Source organism: Aquarana catesbeiana, linkage group LG05, assembly GCF_042186555.1.
Source record: "Aquarana catesbeiana isolate 2022-GZ linkage group LG05, ASM4218655v1, whole genome shotgun sequence".
NCBI classification, from domain to species: domain Eukaryota; kingdom Metazoa; phylum Chordata; class Amphibia; order Anura; family Ranidae; genus Aquarana; species Aquarana catesbeiana.
Window position 1 is genome coordinate 591,855,415 of NC_133328.1, and position 19,518 is coordinate 591,874,932.

Genomic DNA, 19,518 nt, shown 5'->3' on the forward strand with positions numbered 1-19,518 from the left:
ATTAATCGGTCCAGCGCCAGAAATGAGGACCTTCTTTTCATTAGGTCTTTGGGGAGTAGCCTAGGGCTACCACAGAGATGACCCATCCATCAAGGATCTCTTCTTGCCAAGCCCCTGAAAACCACAGAAATCTTCCCCGCACCTCGATCGAGTGGAGGTGCCCCTTCATAAGGAGGCCTTGGGACTTCTGCCCTCAGGCACTTCTGCAGTCCTATGCAAATAAACACATAGGTAAATAGTTCCAGAAAAAACAAGTACATACATACACAGCTTTAATGTATGCAGCATGTGTTAAAGCAATATGCCTCTATGGAAGCGTGCGTTCGTGGTTTTAGCATGAGTCCATTCAAATATGCTTTTAAGCAAAATATGAAAAGTGTATGCTGTACACACACATTCATGTAGCATGTGTGCCATGGAACAAGCATCTTTGCAAAGCAAGCATGCGTTTATGAAACGTGTTATGCAACATTCCGCAACACGTATCTATGCAGACATGTATTCCTATGCGAACATGAGGAATCATGTATATTTAAGTAAACATGTATTAACATGCCTCATTATGCAAACATGCATCTTTAGGCGATCATGCAACTTTTAGGGGATCGTGCATCCTTATGCGATCCAGCATTTTTATGTGATCGAGCACCTTTATGCGATCAAGCATCTTTATGCGATCAAGCCTTTCTTGCGGATCAAGCCTCTCTGTGCGACAAAGCACCCTTGTGCGATCAAGCATCCTTGTGCGAACAAGCACCCTTGTGCGATCAAGCATCTTTATGCGATCAAGCATCCTTGTGCGATCAAGCACCCTTGTGTGATTGAGCCTCTCTGGCGATCAAGCACCCTTGTGCGATCAAGCATCTTATGCGATTAAGCATCTTCATGTGATCAAGCATTTTTATGCGACTATGAAAAAAACATGCATATCTATACAAACATAAACATCGTTATGTGACCATGTATCCTTAAGTGATCCTGTCACCTTATGCGATCACGCGTTTTTATGTGATCAATAATAAACATGTTTTCTTTTTTTTGTTTTTTTACACAAACATGTCAAAACATGCATTTTGTACCACCATAATCATGTATCTTTATGCAAACATGTGAACTGGTAAAAACAGTTATCTTCAGCAACCGTGTGTTTCAGCAACTGTGTGCTCTAGCAACTGTTTGTTTCAGCATCTGTGCCTTTTAGCAACTGTGCATTTTAGCAGCAACTGTGCATTTCAGCATCTGTGCGTTTTAGCAGCTATGCATTTTTGCGGCTGTGTGTTTTTGCAGCTGTGCATTTTTGCAACTGTGCATTTTAGCAACTGTGCATTTCAGCATCTGTGCATTTTAGCAATTGTGCATTTCAGCATCTGTGCAGTTTAGCAACTGTGCATTTTACCAACTGTGCATTTCAGCATCTGTGCATTTTAGCAATTGTGCATTTCAGCATCTGTGCAGTTTAGCAACTGTGCATTTTACCAACTGTGCATTTCAACATCTGTGTGTTTTAGCAACTGTGCATTTCAACATCTGTGTGTTTTAGCAACTGTGCATTTCAGCATCTGTGCGTTTTAGCAACTGTGCGTTTCAGCATCTGTGCATTTCAGCATCTGTGCATTTTAGCAACTGTGCGTTTTTGCAAGTTTGTAAGCAAGCACCTGCTTAACTGCAGTTGGTCCTATACCTTAGACCTGTAGGATACCAAGCACATATGCACTACATTGGAGATACAACTCCCTAAAATTCACCCACGCTCATGTCTTTCAAACATGTACTTTAAAAACATGCAATTAAGCAATAAATTTGCAAAGCACGTATATTATGCTGTTCCTGCCCAAAAGCAGATAATGACACTTTTAAAGTGAACTGCTAATCATCCAGGGTGTATCTACTTACAGTTATACATGCCCCTCGGATAGGCAGAAAATATGCAGCATGTAATCATGACTTGTCTGCACCCAGTTCCCAAGCAAGTGCTCACACACTCATGGGCCACCGTTCTGTCTCCAAGGCCTATCTGACCTGTCTGCACATGGCAATGGTTGCCCTTCCTCTTCCTGCCTAAATAAAAAAAAATAGGCTAGACTTGAGCAAGCCTGCGTCCTCTAGTGGCTGAGAAAGAAACAGCACCCTGCATGAGTAAGCACACTGCTCTCAGTGGCTACCGGAAAAAAACAGACAGTCAGATCTCTCTCTTTTTAAAAGAGAAACTGCAAACAAATGCAGACTCACCATTCCTCGCTGCAGGGCTCTGTAGGTAGCAGGAGTCCAATCTTCACTCATCACGGCAAGCTTCATCATGACAGACCTTCAGGGACTGGGTCCTCCTTGTATATGGAGTCCACTCCCCTGGCCCTCTATAGCACCCTGCCAGAGCAACTCTTTGGTATAGTTTATACGTGACCAAGGTGCCGACTCAGGGTCCAGCTCTCAAAAGAGAAACATTACAGGCAGAAACCTCGCTCTTCTTCCACGAGGCTCGGGTACCATCCATTTTGGCTCTTTCAGGCACTTTAGATGGATCTAATTGCATAGCCCCTTGATCCCATCAGGGACTTCTTAGCGGAGGTCTTCTTAGCACTTCAATAACCGTGACCAACACCTTAGACACTGGCGAAAAAACTGAGGTACTCCCTGGATGGGAGGGGTTATATAGGGAGGGGGATTTCCTGTCTTTTGAGTGTACCAGTGTCCATTCACCTATAGGTGGTGTATAACCCTCATAGTTATGACTATGGTGTTCTGTGTCCTGTAATGTACGAAAAAGAAACTGCCCTAGTCATAAAAAGGGTTAAAACCTTCCATTGTCAAGTGGTTAATGTGGCCAATACTCAAATGTTTATATTAATATCATGTTGGGATGGATAAAGAAACAGTCACCTTTACTATAGAAAATGCTGCTCCAGGCTTCCCCTGGTGAACAAAACCATAAGCATACATGGTGATGGTTTTTGAAGGGGACAATTAAAGTTCAGAATGGGTGAGCCTACTCTTCATCAGAGATCCTGTAAACAAATTCCTAGATTTGTTTTAATTATGTGAGCAACGCTGAGGGTAACATGGAGAAAGGTAGGTAGTTTCAAAACATTTCTCATCAAGGCTAACAACTGAGCTTTAAAGCAGAGCTGTACCCAAAAACAAAAAATAGTCAATCAAAAGATAAAATAAAAAGCAGCATTTGCTGCAGTACTCACCTTCAATTCAGCACGGTTCTCTTCAGTAATTTCTTTCCATCATCACTAGAAATCACTAGATGTCGTCAGTCCTCATGGTTGAATGGTTGGGTAGAGTCCTTCAAACCCCTTTATCTGAGCACAGGCTGTCATGGATTTCTCCACTTGGATGGCTTCATCATGCCACCTGGGTCTAGAGCATTACAGCACTGCATAGCACTCACACAGAATTATATGAGTGCCATTCAGTTGAGCAGTGGAGGAAGGACCCATGATGTCATTGGATTAGCCAGAAGGACCTTGGAAAGAATTGTGAACCACAATTTAAGAAAAACTAGAATAAGACTAAATTAGAACTTGCAACTTTGGCAACCTTTATGACAAGGGAGTTCTTTGAAGGATCTTCATCTTATGTTTACACCTTATCACTGTCCTATTGGATAGGTCAGATTTTCATACTAATGTCTGCTTTCTTTTAGTCTGTTCTTGTTGGAATCTACTTCTCAAATCCCCAACGTCTGGATGTTTATGTTAACAATGTCTATATAAACCCAACTAATATAGAATGGAAGACATCTTCTGATTTCACTCTCAAGGATCCAACCTACCAAGGTAAATCAGTGTATGTGTGATGACTAATGTTCTCACAATATATAGAGTAATGGTGGCATTAGAGGAAATTTGTCATAAAGCAAATATGGAGGATTCAATTGCTGACCTCCTTGTGAAAATGCTAGCAGCCCACCTGTCCAACTGATCCTCTGGTTTCAATACTTTTAGTAATTTTCCTGGAACAGGTATACAAGTGAAGGCAATGTGATGCCACAACTTTGATCGTGTACTTGTTCAAAGGTCAGTGACCCAGAAGGCATTGCTGCTGTGCAGTCCTGATGACACAATAATTAAAGAGGAGCCAGGATACAGCATAGCTACAGCTGAACCTCAGTTATCAAAAAAACAGGGCAGATGTGGACAACAAATCATTCTAATTGTTTGGGTTACAAGATCAGCTAATCGGAAAATTAGTAATCTTTCCAGTATTAAGAACTGAGACAGAATTGTTAATTTGTTTATCTATTTGTTAAAAGTTATTTTTAGCCTTGCTCCTAGCACCATTTTGTCCTAGGCCAGAATTAGGTGTACCGGGTCCTGCAGCCCCCTGGGATGCTTGCAATACATTTCCTAGGAGGCTGCAGGATCGGAACATGGAGCAGCCAGGGGGTAGTACATGGGATGGGTCTAGCGCATTATCGGAGCTGGCTGCCTACACTGAGAAGATGCAGTCAGCTGGAGAGGACCAATATAGTGGCACAGGACCTTCTGTGTGGCATCACAGTGGCATTGCCGTGGGGGTGAGTATGTGCTTTGAAGAGCACTACAGAACTACAGGTAAGTGGAATAGGAGGGGAGGAGTTAAGTACCACTTTAATAGACAGAGTGAGTAATAAATCTATACTAATAAGGAAAAAGTGTTTCTTTATTGAGGAAGTGGTGTCACATAAGAGGATCCCCCCTGGGTGACATCACTGTCCTGATAAGGAACTACAGATACTAGATCCCAGCTCATTCTGCTGCACTAAAAGCTCCCACTCCTTCCCACCAGGTGAATGGTGTCCCTTGGTTTCCTACTGCAGTGGTTCCAGCTGCCACTCTACCTTATCGGTTCACAGAGCACATTGCTCTACATGAAGCATGGATTGCCCAGTTCACTATTGAACTATTGTTTTCTAATCACAGAGATGATTATTGGAAATGAGCAAACTGTTCTGTGTGAGTGAACCAGCCTCATCTGCCACTAATTCAATTTCACACAAAGTGGATCTCTGCTAAAAAAAATCTTTGCAACTAGAAAATCATAGACAATATTTTAATGAAATCTATTTTTTGTTATCTGTTTGAAAGGTCAATATATGCCACAGTTGAACTCTTCTGTGCTTGGAGAAAACTTCTTTGACAGAGACTACAAAATGCTGTATGTCCTGGTCCGAGGGTCCTCCCCAGTGGAAATACGCACATCTCCCCTCATTGTTATTGCCTTTAATCTGCCTGCAATGACAGTAGATCAGTTTTATGGGGCGAACCTCGTGAAGAACCTGGCAGGCTTCCTGAAGATTCCTGCTAGCAAAATTCGCATCACAAAGATCATTCCGGAGGGATCCAGACGAAGGAAGAGAGCAGCAGGGGGCCTCAGTGTCTCTGTGGAGATCTCAGATCCGCCTGCAGACCAGACAAACTCAACTTCCAACAACTCCACAGGTAAGGGATGGTCACAAGGGGGTCCTTAAATGCAATGATATGATGAATTATGTCCCTAGATTTTTAATTCTGTATTTTGGAAAAACATTTAAAATTCTAAAAAGAAAATAACTACAGTACTCCAAGAAGTTTGTCCTGGAAAATAAACTTAGAGCAAATTAAAGTATGACATAAAGTACTCACATTTGTTCTTATAAGTGCTTGTATACGGCTACAATCGCCTTATTATGCATAATAAATGTGCCATAATGGTAGTGTAGTGGACATCGTTCCCCTTGTGCATTATTATAACTAACTAGCTCAGATGCACACCTTTGGCAAATTAAATGCATCTCTAAATAATTTTATTATGGCACATATATGTAGGGAATTTTGTATACAGCCTTTCCTGGTTTGCTGTGAAGGGCTTTTGTAAAACCATTTTTAACCACTTCAATACTGGGCACTTATACACCTTCCTGCCCAGACCAACTTTCAGCTTTCAGCGCTGTCGCACTTTGAATGACAATTGCACTGTCATGCTAAACTGTACCCAAACAAAATTTTTATCATTTTGATTCCACAAATAGAGCTTTTTTTTGGTGGTATTTAATCACCTCTGGGATTTTTATTTTCTGCTAAACAAATAAAAAAAGATCAACATTTTTTTGTTTGTTTCTGTTACAAAACTTTGTAAATAAATAAGTTTTCTCCTTCACTGACGGGCACTGATAAGGCGGCACTGATGGGCACAGATGAGGTGGCACCAATAAGGTGGCACTGATGAGGTGGCACTGATGATGGGCACTAATATGTGGCACTGATGGGCACTGAAAGGCGGCACTGATGGGCACTGATAGGTGGCACTGATATGCAGCACTGATGGGCACACATAGGTGGCACTGATGGGCACACATAGGTGGCACTGATGGGCACTGAAAGGCTGCATTGAAGGGCACTGAAAGGCGGCACTAATGGGCAATGATAGGCGGCACTGGGCACTGATAGGTGGCAATGATGGGCACTGATAGGTGGCATGGATGGGCATGGATGGGCACTGATAGGTGGCAGTGATGGACACTGATGGGTGGCACTGTTGTACACTGATGGATGGTACTGATGGGAATCACTGATTGGCAGGCATTAGTGTTTGGCACTGATTGGCATCAATTATGGACACTGATTGGCATCCATTGTAGGCACTGATTGGCATCCCTGGTGGCCATGGGTGGCATACCTGGTGGTCACAAGCGGTGGGCATCCCTGGTGGTCCTGGTGGCCTCCCTGGTGGTTCAGTGTGGGCATCCTGGGGGGGCTGCACTGATAATCAATCAGCACAGACCCCCCTGTCAGAGGAGCAGCCAATCGGCTCTCCTCCACTCGTGTCTGACAGACGCGAGTGAGGAAAAGCCAATACATTACTTTTCCTACTTACACTATGATCAGCTGTGATTGAACACTGCTGATCACGTGGTAAAGAGTCTTCGTCAGAGACCCTTTACCTAGATCAGAGTTGCAGTGTGTCAGGCTGACACGCCGCACCACTGATCGCTGCACTGCACGCCCCCGCGCGCGCGCGCCGGCTAGTTATCATGATCACGTCATAAGACATCCGATCAGGGTAACAGAACCACCTTGCCGCCATCATTTTGCTATATGGCGGGCGGCAAGTGGTTAAGACCTGAAGTGCAGCATTTAATTTTTTTTTGGGTGGGGCATTCAACCCCAAAACAAAAACATATTGCAGCTTTTCTTAGGTGTGGTGCTGCATTTTTTAAAAACCTATTTTCCTTTTGACCTACTTTTGACCTACTGATCCTGTAAGTCTGTTATTTTTCAGCTTCCTTTAGCAGACCAAGCTGTCCAGCAAAAGTGGCAGTTAGCAGCATTGGGATAAAGCATTTACCATTCACAGGGTGCTTACAACAGCCATCTTTCCAAAAAGAACTTTTTTGCTGTAATTGCTTATATTACATGAAGTAGAGTTTACTTTGTTAGTCAAGTCCATCTTAGTCTGCTAGTCCATCTGACAATACCCTTTTCCCCCAAATGACAATGTGATGTCCAAAAGGTGTCTCAGTTGCTCTTGCATCCAGAGCTAAGTTACCTTAAAGTGGTTGTAAACCCTCACATATACCCAGTGAAGTGACTGGCCTCAGATGATACACAGAGAAGAAACAAATCCTCCTACATAAGTTGTACTTGTCTATCAGCAGTCTTCTCTTCTGTACATCTGTTCAAAGTGCTGAATCATAAAGATTGTCCTGGGGTTCAGAAAAAGGGGACAGAGAGCTGAAGTTACACTTTGCAGAGCTCAGTGAGGAGAGCTCTGAGAGCTAATTGGAGGGAAGGGATACACCGCCCCATACCACGCACATAGGAACAGAGCTGTCAATCAGCTGGAGCTCCCACCCCTGACACCATTTTTCTCTTGGTGTCAGGAACACTTGTCAGAAGTGATTCATGTTGATTGCAGAGGAATGAAGCGGAAGACAGAAGTGAGACTTACTGCTCTTATTTGAGACAAGTACATGCTATATAGGGATATGCTTTGTTCATATACTGCAGCCAATTCAAAATTGCAATCAGGATTTATGTTGCATGGCTTTCCTTTATTAAACTATTTTGATATGAAACTGCCAACTGGTTGATTCTGTCAACTGAGGAGGGCTGGTGGCTTACGTACATATATTTCATGTGTGAGGTTTACAACGATAGAAAGTGTGTTACTGGCTGGATTGGCAGGTGAAAATAAAGGAAAAAATCCTAAAAAATAATGCAGCCTTCATTTTTAAGGATCGGTAAATTGCAATTTATGTTTTAGAGTTTAATTCTAATTTAATTTCCATTTATTGCTGTTTTTGCAATGTATTGATTTAAACAATAATGTAAACGTAAATCATATCCCAGTTGTCAGCATCTCTTATGCTGTGTACACATGGCCGGACTTTTCAACCAAACTTGTCCGACGGAGCAAATCCATCGGACAATTCGACCGTGTGTGGGCTTCATCGGACCTGCAGCGGACCTTTTCTGTAGAAAATGTGACGGACTTTAGATTTAGAACATGTTTCAAATCTTTCTGACGGACTCAAGTCTGGTCGAAATATCCGTTCGTCTGTATGCTAGTCCGACCGATGAAAAACGACGCTAGGGCAGCTATTGGCTACTGGCTATGAACTTCCTTATTCTAGTCAGGTTGTACGTCATCACGTAGGAATCCGTCGGACTTTGGTGTGATTGTGTGTAGACAAGTCCGATTCGACGGAAGTCCATCGAAAAGTCAGTCGAAAAGTCCGATGTGATTCAGTCCGTCGAAAGTCCGGTCGTGTGTACACAGCATAATGCGTTAGGCTGGATTCACACCATTTTGTTGTAAGAATGAACCTTGCATTGCAGTGCATTGTGACACATAGTTCCGCACTACCATGCAATGTGGTACCATGCGTCAGAAAAAAAGGGGCACATACTTTTTCTGTTAGCTCCGGTGCTTTGGCAGAATATTAAAAAATGAATGGGCTGGTGCAATGCAGCTTACGTTAATCTGCACCCTAATGCCGCGTATACACGGGCGGACTTTTCGATGGACTAGGTCCGGTGGACTTTTTAACGGACTTTACGACGGACTTTACGACGGACTTTCAAATGAACGGACTTGCCTACACACGATCAACCAAAGTCCGATGGATTCGTACGTGATGACGTACGACCAGACTAAAATAAGGACGTTCACAGCCAGCAGCCAATAGCTGTCCTTGCGTCGGTTTTTGTCCGTCGGACTAGCATACAGATGAGCAGACTTTTCGACCGGACTCCAGTCTGTCGGAAAGATTTGAAACTTGTTTCATTTCTGGGTCCGTCAAACTTTTGGGGAAAAAAGTCCGCTGGAGCCCACACACGATCAAATTATCCGACGGAGTCCGGTCCGCCAGACCAAGTCTGCCATAAAGTCCGCTCGTGTGTACGCAGCATAAGGCACATTACCATGCCTGATTTAACAAAACAGAGTTGGCAGATGCAAATGTAACTGATCTTTTAGTTTAACCCAGCTAAATACATTCCAGTTGCAACAAAAAGAGGTGTGCCAAGTTTTATAGTCTGTCCAATTTTAGAAAGCATCCACAGCCTATGTAGAAAATCCTGTCCCCTGCCAGCATGCCACAGAGAAGGGCATTTACTTTCTGCATATGTAGCCCTGCCCCTAGCTGTGTGTAGACTTCCCTGGGCTTTTCCCTTTATTATCTTGCAGCCAGTTGCTAAGGGTTTTCACACAACTGCCCATACTCTCATGCACTCGTTTCCAATAATCCAGGGGTTTTGTGGGGTTTTTTTGTATTTATTGTTGAGACTTGGATAGGAGAAGGAAATGGTGGTATACTCCAACTGAAACTAATTACAATGGAGGACAACTCTCACTCGGTCTCACAGGTTAGATGTGGTAGCAGACTTGATGCTATACCATACAACACTTGTATGGGAGAAATAAGTCCTTTGCTCTAGCAGCAGACTTGATGAAATTGTTTATCTTCAGGATACTCACTAGCATCCCCTTTTTGCCAACACCCGTCCTCTGACTCTACTAGCTGAAGGGATGGCTTACACAGGACAGGCCCCATGACACAGATCTGTACTCACTGTAGGCTGAAGCAGATCCTTCCTAACGTGTCTCCCTTCCATTCAGCTCTGCAGGACCCCGGGGTTGCAACTATTCTAATGCCGTGTACACACAACCGGACTTTTCAACAGCAAAGGTCCGACGGGACAAATCCACCGGACAACTGATCGTGTGTGGGCTTCATCGGACCTTTTCTGTTGAAAAATCTGACGGACTTTAGAAATAGAACATGTTTCAAATCTTTCCGACGGACACAAATCCTATCGAAAAATCAGTTTGTCTGTATGCTAGTCCAACGGACCAAAAACGACGCTAGGGCAGCTATTTGCTACTGGCTATGAACTTCCTTATTCTAGTCCGGTCGTACGTCATCACGTTCACACCAGTCGGACTTTGGTGTGATCGTGTGTAGGCAAGTTCGTTGCGTCGGAACTCCGTCGAAAAGTCTTTCGGAGTTCAGTCCGTCGAAAAGTCCGCTCGTCTGTACGCGGCATTAGATTCAGGCCCTCAAATCAGAAACCTGAGGCTGCATAGCAGCTTCTAGAGAGCAGGGGCAGCCGCCTCCTCCCTCCGGGACGCTGCTCTCCAGCTGAAGACTCTGAGCACATGTGCCCTGAGCATATGTACAGTCCTCCAGCATGCACTGAAGCACTTTCCTCTGCCAATAACCAGGGCTGTAATTATGCCTGTGCTCTTATTTGTCAGGTTTCCTCCCACTGTCCAATATGCCCCCCTACTGGACCAGTGTGAAACATTCAGACAACATAGGCAGCACCTGAACACCATGAGCAGACCCTATCAATAGATCCCTGCTCCCCGGTAGGCAGAGAGAATCTAAATTTACCCGATAGCCTTCCTGGTAAGCATAAGGCCCCTTTCACACGATCGGACCGTTCAGGTCCGCCTGTCAGTTTTGACGGCGGACCTGAACGGGCACTCCATGTTAGTCTATGGAGCATCGGATGTCAGCGGAGACATGCTGTCCGTTTTCATCCGATCCCTCCATAGGCGGCAGCGGCGCCTGACAAGCCCCTCCCCGCTCAGTGAACAGAGAGGGACCTGTCATCCGCGGGCTCAGCGGAGATCAACGGACAGATCTCCGCTGAGCCGGCGGACCGAGGCAGGCTCCGTAGAAACGGAGTCCGCCTCGTGTGAAAGGGACCTTAAGACCCCAAAACTATACTCTCTTCTAGCACTTACCTAGGAGGGTGCTATACATAGAAGCAGTGGCCTTTCTTCACTGGTCTGATGCCCCCCAGTAGAGTCAGAACTCTCCAATCAGCAGAGATCTTGAGAGGTATAGTTCAGACTCAGCAAACTTAGGACTTATTCATACTTGGCTGTTCCAATGCAGCAAAACTCTTACATTTTGCTACATGAAAATGCACATTAAATAGAATCCCATTCTTTCCCATGTGGCTGGTGCACATCTATGTGATACAGTTTAATGGGAAACACAAAGGGAAACTCTATGGGCCAAATCACACCTACACTTGCTCAGTGCATACACATGGAACTTTTAATAATTTTTGTTTCGATGCACCTGGGATATTTTCAGCTGATTTAAGCTGAGAGTCCATTTGGGCTTTGAAGCCGTATCAAACCCAATGCCAAAAATGTAATATATTGCAGCTTACCAATCATTAGATGTGGTGGCTGCATCAGTTTTCTTTTTTTTTTAGGTTTTTCTCTCTGTTTTGACCTGGTGATCTGGCCAGTAACACACCTCCTGTATTATTTAGAAACCACTCTGGACGAAGGAGCACAGGGTCGCACATTTGGACAGCAGCATTGTCAAGCAGGGAGTTTTAGATGCACCAGCAGATTTAGATACGCTAACAAACTGAAGTCAAACTCCAGCTCACACTTTTTTAATCAGTTACAGCAACATTTTTTCTTTTTTCTTTTCTGGATTAAGGTTTTACATATATAACAAAAGCCGATGAATTGTAAGCACCCCTACCCTACCGATGCATACTAGCCCATTATGCTTTTCATTTGCAGGGTTTGCACAGAGCAAAAGAGGAAGTAAAACCCTTCGGGGTTTACTTCCTCTTTAAAGTGTATCTAAGGAATTTTTTTTTATTTTGGATAAAGTAGAGAAGGGTTGGACACTACAAGTGCAAACTACAAGTGCAAGTGCAAACAAAGTGCACTTGAAATTGCACTTGGAAGTGCAGTCGCTGACGATCCGAGGGGGCCATGCAAGGAAAGTAAAAAACAGGATTTTAGCTTGCACATGATTGGATAATAAAATCAGCAGAGCTTCCCCTCATTTCAGATCTACCCCTTAGATTTACAGCGACTGCACTTCCAAGTGCACTTTCAGTGCAAATTCAAGTGCACTTTGCACTTGTAGTTTGCACTTGTAGTGCAAAGTGGATTTGCCTTTCATAAATAACCCCCTATGTCATATTTTTACTGCTGTCTGTGTTCCTAAAGGGACTCTTGAGAATAAGGGGAAATCTTCCAATGGGCAAACTTATTCTGGTGACAACTGTATAAGAGAGGGATTCCTTTACTAGTTAGGAGAGACCTTCTACCCAGGCCCATTCACTGCTACCGAGTGGGTGGACATGCAATATATAGTCCCAGTTCATAGTAACATTGTGATATTTATGCGCTGTATATTGTTCTCAAATCTACAGTTGTATGCATGTATAACAGACCAACAACCCAATGATAAGTAATTCTCGTTATATAGGTGATCTGTCATACTCGGATTTCCAGTCAATGAGTCAAAGCCTGGCATCGGCAGCAATCAATGGAAGTCTCAGCAGTTATCTGAATGTCACAGTTTCTTCACTGTCAGTGTCCACTCCTGTGCCATCTCCGACTGACGCAGCCTGGAGCCAGGTAATACCAGTAGTTGGACTGATGAATTATGAGTTTGGGTACCCCTCCCTGTACCAGTCAGTGATCTGACAATCTGACATCAGCTGCACTCAGTGCTTCAGTTACCTGAATGTCAGTGACAGTGTTGTATATTCTGAAGGTCAGGATTTCATATGTATGAATCAATTATTAGTGGTTCATAGATTGTCAGTTAGTCTGTGTATAAACATCATACAATAATGGCACATTGAGGCACCACTGTAAAGAAATCTAAACCCCTATGGTCTCCTAGGTAACAATACCTATGTGACGCCTCAAAAATTATGTAAATAACCAAGAAAAAAAATGTAAACTATATTTAAAGCCAAAACTTTTATGTTTTATTTTAAATAGAGTAGAGCTTGATTAACCTCTATCAGTGTTTATTTTCCATCTGTGTCCCATTGGGGGGATTTTCTTTCATTTCCTAATATATAGATACAAGAGAGCGGTTATCATTAGAACAAGTGTCCCGATATGGGAGGATTTCCCGTCTCCTGTTCTGGTCACAACTCAGAGCGTTGGATTTTCCCGTAGCTTCCCTGACGGTATTCCCAAGTGTGGCTCGGGGTTAAATTTCAGCACCATTAGCGGTAACCCCGAGCCACACTCGGGATTGCATTGCAGGATCCTGGTGCTGTATACTTACCTTGTCCCCAGGATCCTGCGATGTCCCCCCGCACTGTCTGCAGGCTCTGTCCTCCTCCGAAGCCTCTCTGTGCCGGGCTCCGTTCCCTGCGAGCTTCGCAACGCACGGGGGCGGAGCCTGGAGGCCAATACAAAGAATGTAAAAATCATAACACATACAGTACTGTAATCTTATGAAATCATTTCACATCCCTTTTGTCCCTAGTGCTTTGTCCAGTGCCCTGCATGCAGTTTTATATTATATATACTGTTCTTTCTGCCTGGAAACTTGAGATTGTCCATAGCAACCAAAAAGTGTCCCTTTACATAAAACGTGGCTTTAGACCAGCTAGAAAACAGCGATAGTAAATTAGAACACTTGCAGAATTGAGCGATAGTGAATCGTGGGGAAATTTATTTTATTATCATTATATTATTATTTTTTTTAATGATTTATATTTATTATATTATAATTTATGATTTTGTGTTTCAAATTTCATCATACCCGGGATATCTACTAGACTCTTGTTTGGACAGATTTAAGTGTGTTATTGTTAAGAATTACAGGCCTACAATATAAAACGCCAAATTTCCATGCAAAATAATTGTACCGCTTTCAGCACCTAAAATCCGAAATAATCATACCGCCAGGGAGGTTAAGGCTCGTACACATGATACGAAAATCAGATCAAAAATGTGTACAACAAGCTGTCTGAAGATTTTCGGATTGTTAGTACGATGCTTTCGACAGCCAAATTCGCTTTTTCTTCAGACAAAAGCTGGATGTGCAGGCTATAAAATTTTTGTCGGATGTGAACGTCCGATTTTCGTTTCATTAGTACGGTTTTTGTACAAAAAAAAATCATAAAAAGAGTAAGACTACGAAATACATACAAAACTATTCAACACATTTCGTCACTTCTGACGTTGTATTCTGTTGTACGAAAATTTTCGTATTGTGAGTAACCTCTCCACTTTCTACATTAGCATGCCACAAAAAACGGACGTTTGGTCATCCGAACATCTAAGCGTGTGTATGAGGCTATAGGCTGGATTCACACCTGAGCATTTTCAGCTCGTAAAACACTCATCTCAAATGTTGCAAAACCCCCAACAAGCAAAATCCCATTTCATTGGCACCTGTTCACATCTGAGCTTTCTGTCACCTGAAGAAAAACACCTGAAGCTCAAAGCAGATTACAGGCATTTTACTGCTTTTACATTGGTGACCTTTTAACCTTAAAAACCACCTGAACAAAAAAAACACTGCAAAAAACCTCTGCAAAAACTATGCAAAAACGCCCGAAAAAACGTCTGGACAAAACGCCTGAAAAATGCCCTAAAAAATGCCTGAAAACGATACGTTTAGGTGTGAATGCAGCCTAATTCTTAGTTAATCCTAATGGTGGTTGTAACCTCTCATCACTCTTATGCCACGTACACACGGGCGGACTTTTCGACCGGACTGGTCCGACAGACCGAGTCCGACGGACAATTCGACCGTGTGTGGGCTTCTGCAGCGGACTTTTTCGGTCAAAAATCTGATGGACTTTAGATTTGGAACATGCTTCAAATCTTTCCGATGGACTCGAGTCCGGTCGAAAAATCCGCTCGTCTGTATGCTAGTCCGACGGACAAAAATCCACGCTAGGACAGCTATTGGCTACCGGCTATCAACTTCCTTTTTTTAGTCTGGTCGTACGTCATCACATAGGAATCCGTACCTTTGTTGTCAAAAAGTCAATCCGTGTGTACGCAGCATAAAATTACACAAAGTTTTGGCTCTATAATAATGGCACATTGAGGTTCCAGGGTAAAGAAACCCAAACTCTTATTGCCTGTTGCACCTCAACAATTTATGTAGGTTTTATACTTGGGTAACTATAATGTAACACCTCAAGAATATAAATATATATAAAAAAAAAAACAGGAAAAAATATATAAGTATATCTAAACGTTTATGTTTAATTTTGAATAGAGTAGAGATTGATTAACCTCTATCAGTTTATTTTCCAATGGTGCTCCTTTGGGGAGATTTCCCTTCACTTTCTATTATCTAGCCACAACAGCACAATTATCACTGAATAAATGTCCCCTTTGGAAGATTTCTCCTGTCTTCCTTCTCTGGCCACAACAAGTTTGGATTTTCCCTCATTCTTATAACCCCTCATCACTCTAAAACTAAAATAGATTTGTCTTTAGAATAATGGCACATTGAGGCACCAGGGTAAAGAAACCTGAACCCTTATGGTCAGTTACCCCTCAACAATTCATCTACAGTTATACCCAGGTAACTATAATGTGACACCTCAAAAGATATGCAACAATCAAGAATAAAAAATATTTAATATTTAAAGGCAAAACTTTTATGTTCTATTTTCGATAGAGTAGAGATAGACTTTTCCAGAGTGAGAAAAGACTAGAACTTCATTAGAAAATGTAGAGCAGTGGGAAATTCTAATTTACAATAAAATATGTGATGTACATTTATTGTCTATAAAAGGAAGAGTGAGATAAATATATACAGGGCAGCGATGTACCGGAATACACAGTGATAAAGAAATGTTGTGCTTTTTTTTAGGTGGCGGAGCAGCCTGTTGATAGCAGGAACCAGTCATCATCCACTGGAAATTATCTGGCTACAGTATCCTCGCTGAAAGTAATCCGTGAACCTGTGGCTGGATTGCATGGACAGGTGCTGTCACAACAACCATCTATAATGGCTGTAGATTCCAAAGTAAGTTCCCTTTAAGCTCTTTTGTAACAAACTGTGACTGTTATCAGAAGCTCATTCATAAAATTCATTTTTAAAGTCCAAGCTCAATGACATTCCCCCACCTCAGCAGTATTTTATGCCTTCTTCACTTATTACAGGTACTTATATAGTGCCTTCAATTTTCACAGCACTTTACATATATTGTACATTCACATCAGTCCCTGCCCTCGAGGAGCTTACAATCTAAGGTCCCTAACACACATTAATACTCGGGCCAATTTATACAGGAGCCAATTAAGCTTTCAGTATGTCTTTGGAGTGTGGGAGGTAACCCATGCCGACACAGGGAGAACATGCAAACTCCCAGCAGGTTGTGCCTAAAACCAACAGCCCTAATGCTGCTAGGTAGAAGTGCTAACCACTTTGCCACTGTGCTGTCTTAGTTACCTTATTCAGATTCTTCTGAAGAGAAATTGCTGCTCCAAGCCCAAGAACCTCTAAAGCACACGCCCTATTACAAACTTACAGGTGCAGGCTCTGCAATGGTAGAAAGAGAAGAGAACAGTCCTGGACGGCCATGGTGTGAAACGCATCAGTGTTTTTCCCTGCCTCTGCTAAATATGAAGTGACTGTATTGGATTTTATTTTGCTATTCAAGATATAAATAAAGATGCCTTCAATGGTGTGCGGCCGTCCAGGACCGTTCTTTCTCTCTCAGATTCTTCTGACTTGTTATGAAATGGGAGGGGTCCTCTTCCTCTTCATCCTACTTTGGTGGTGGGCAATCCTGGATAATGCAGAGGACAGTGCGATAGTGATGACATCAGCACCACTCTCTGCACCAATACACTGTGAGTGCAAGGCACTGTGCTCAGGAGGTGGAGCCATGATGCCCTGCACTCACACTCTTTCCTTAATCCTCTAGCGAGGTTCAGGGCTTTATTTACTAAAGGCAAATAAACAAGTGTAGTTGCTCTAGAGCTTAATAAATAAGCAGAAGCTCTGCTGACTTCATCCAATTATGTGCAAGAAAAAAATGCTGTTTTTTTAATTTCCCTTGCACGTGATTGGATGTTCTTTGCAAAATTAAGGTTTACCTAATTTATTAAGCTCTGGAGCAACAAGAACATCTGGATCACGCTTATGAATGGAGAATTAGAAGCTGATAATATCTGAAGGCTGGCTTTGTATTGATTATAAAAAGGAGATTATGAGCAGTGCCCATCTTTCATCACAGTGATTGGAGTCTTTCAAGAAGATTTGATTTACACAGAGGCTCTGCAGCCTTCTGGGACATGTGACATTACCCCAGGAGGAAGCATGCGTGCGGGGGGGGGGGGGGGATAAAAAGGACAACACAACATCATCCTTGGCTAAACAAGGATTGGGGAAGTGGGAATGGGTACAGACAGAAAAAGGGATTGCTTGCCCCCTCAACTTCACTTCTTGTCTGACATTCTGCTTTAACCAAAAAAAGAAAAATGTTTCACCATACAGATTTTTATTGCAGCAGAGACATGTTAGGTATTCCTTAGCTGTCACCAATCTTCTGTACAGTGTACACTGAGCTGCGCATGCCCAGCCAGCCACCCAGATGCCTGGACTGCCATTTTTCAAATAAACTCCCTCTTTTCCTATACATAATTGGAGTAAATATGTTTTGATTTCTACCTTAAGCTAGGCTTTAACTTTCAGCACTGTTTTCTTTGTAGGGAAATTGCATTTCTGTGAGCAGCAGTTCATTGTCACTAACAGCAAGACTGAAACATGCCAATAACACCTACGCCAGCGATGGACTGGCTGGGAACACTACCATATTGTTTGACAGCTGCTGGGCCAACTACACCGACCTTGTTCTCAACTTACCAGGTAGGAGCAACATTTCATATCTCTGCTTCTGTGTGCATCTAAAAGGCTAAGTTCCATATAAGTGGTTCTGAAGTGACCCTGTTGTAAAAAGAAAGTTTACAGAAAACAGATCCCAAAGGGGAAATTAAATACCGTATATACTTGAGTATAAGCCGAGTTTTACAGCACATTTTTTTGTGCTGAAAATGCCCCCCTCGGCTTATATTCTGGTCAAGCACTTTTCTCCTCCGCCTTCTCCTCGTCCTCGTCCATGAAAACTTATTGACCTGAGTATAAGCCTAGGGTGAGAAATGCAAAGCTACTGTAAGTGGAAAAGAGGGTCAACAATGCCCATCTGCAGCCTCACTGTGCCCATTTGCAGTCTCACTATCCCATCTGCAGCCTCACTGTGCCCATTTGCAGCCTCACTGTGTCCATCTGCATGCCTCACTGTGCCCATTTGCAGCCTCACTGTGTCCATCTGCATGCCTCACTGTGCCCATTTGCAGCCTCACTGTGTCCATCTGCATGCCTCACTGTGCCTCACTGTCCAGCTTTAAAAGTCAAGCACTTTTCTGCAGCAGAGAATGATATTTTCCGAACCATTTGAGCTAGGAACCCCAGCTTTGGATATGTTGTAGTGCTAGTTCCACTGGGTTTGCACACCAAATTTGGGGTTCCTAGCACCAAGTGGCTCCAAGATACAGGGCCCTAAAGTCGGTCAACTGTGTCCATCTGCAGTCTTATGATCTCCGGCGCTGTGACATACAGTCTAGTCGGGTGCCATGTAGTGTAACAAAGCCCTGCCTTCTCCTTGTCCTCGGCCATGATAGGCTGAACACTGACTCACTGCTGGGAAACTGAGTCAGTGTTCCATTACCACGAATGAGGACAAGGAGGAGGCGGGGCTTTGTTAAACTACACGGCAGCCGACTAGACTGTATGTCACAGCACCGGAGATCATAAGACTGCAGATGGACACAGTTGACTGATTTTGGGGCCACTTGGTGCTAGGAACCCCAAATTTGGTGTGCAAACCCAGTGGAACTAGCACTACAACATATCCAAAGCTGGGGTTCCTAGCCCAAACGGTTCAGAAAATGTCATTCTCTGCTGCAGAAAAGTGCTTGACTTTTAAAGCTGGACAGTGAGGCACAGTGAGGCATGCAAATGGGCACGCTGCAGATGGGCATTGTTGACCCTCTTTTCCACTTACAGTAGCTGCACATTTCTCACCCTAGGCTTATACTCAAGTCAATACTTTTTCCCAGTTTTTTTGTGGTAAAATTAGGCTTATATTTGGGTCAGCTTATACTTGAGTATATACGGTAATTACCTTTCCTTCTGCCCGCACCACCTACAGCTGGCCATACACTAATAGATTTCTTTGGTTCAACTTGCAGGCTGACCCAATGAAAGTTAACAGATTCATC

General features: G+C 43.1%; 1 protein-coding gene across 1 annotated transcript in view; it reads left to right on the forward strand.

Moving 5' to 3' along the window:
- The window catches only part of LOC141146080 (fibrocystin-L-like), a 364,397-nt gene that overhangs the window by 338,970 nt on the left and 5,909 nt on the right, over window positions 1-19,518 (forward strand). Inside the window, exons 74-78 of the mRNA XM_073632840.1 lie at window positions 3,650-3,782; window positions 5,073-5,426; window positions 12,725-12,876; window positions 16,103-16,258; window positions 17,950-18,106. Of these exons, the coding sequence (XP_073488941.1) occupies window positions 3,650-3,782; window positions 5,073-5,426; window positions 12,725-12,876; window positions 16,103-16,258; window positions 17,950-18,106 (952 nt within the window). The remainder of the gene's footprint in view (window positions 1-3,649; window positions 3,783-5,072; window positions 5,427-12,724; window positions 12,877-16,102; window positions 16,259-17,949; window positions 18,107-19,518) is intronic.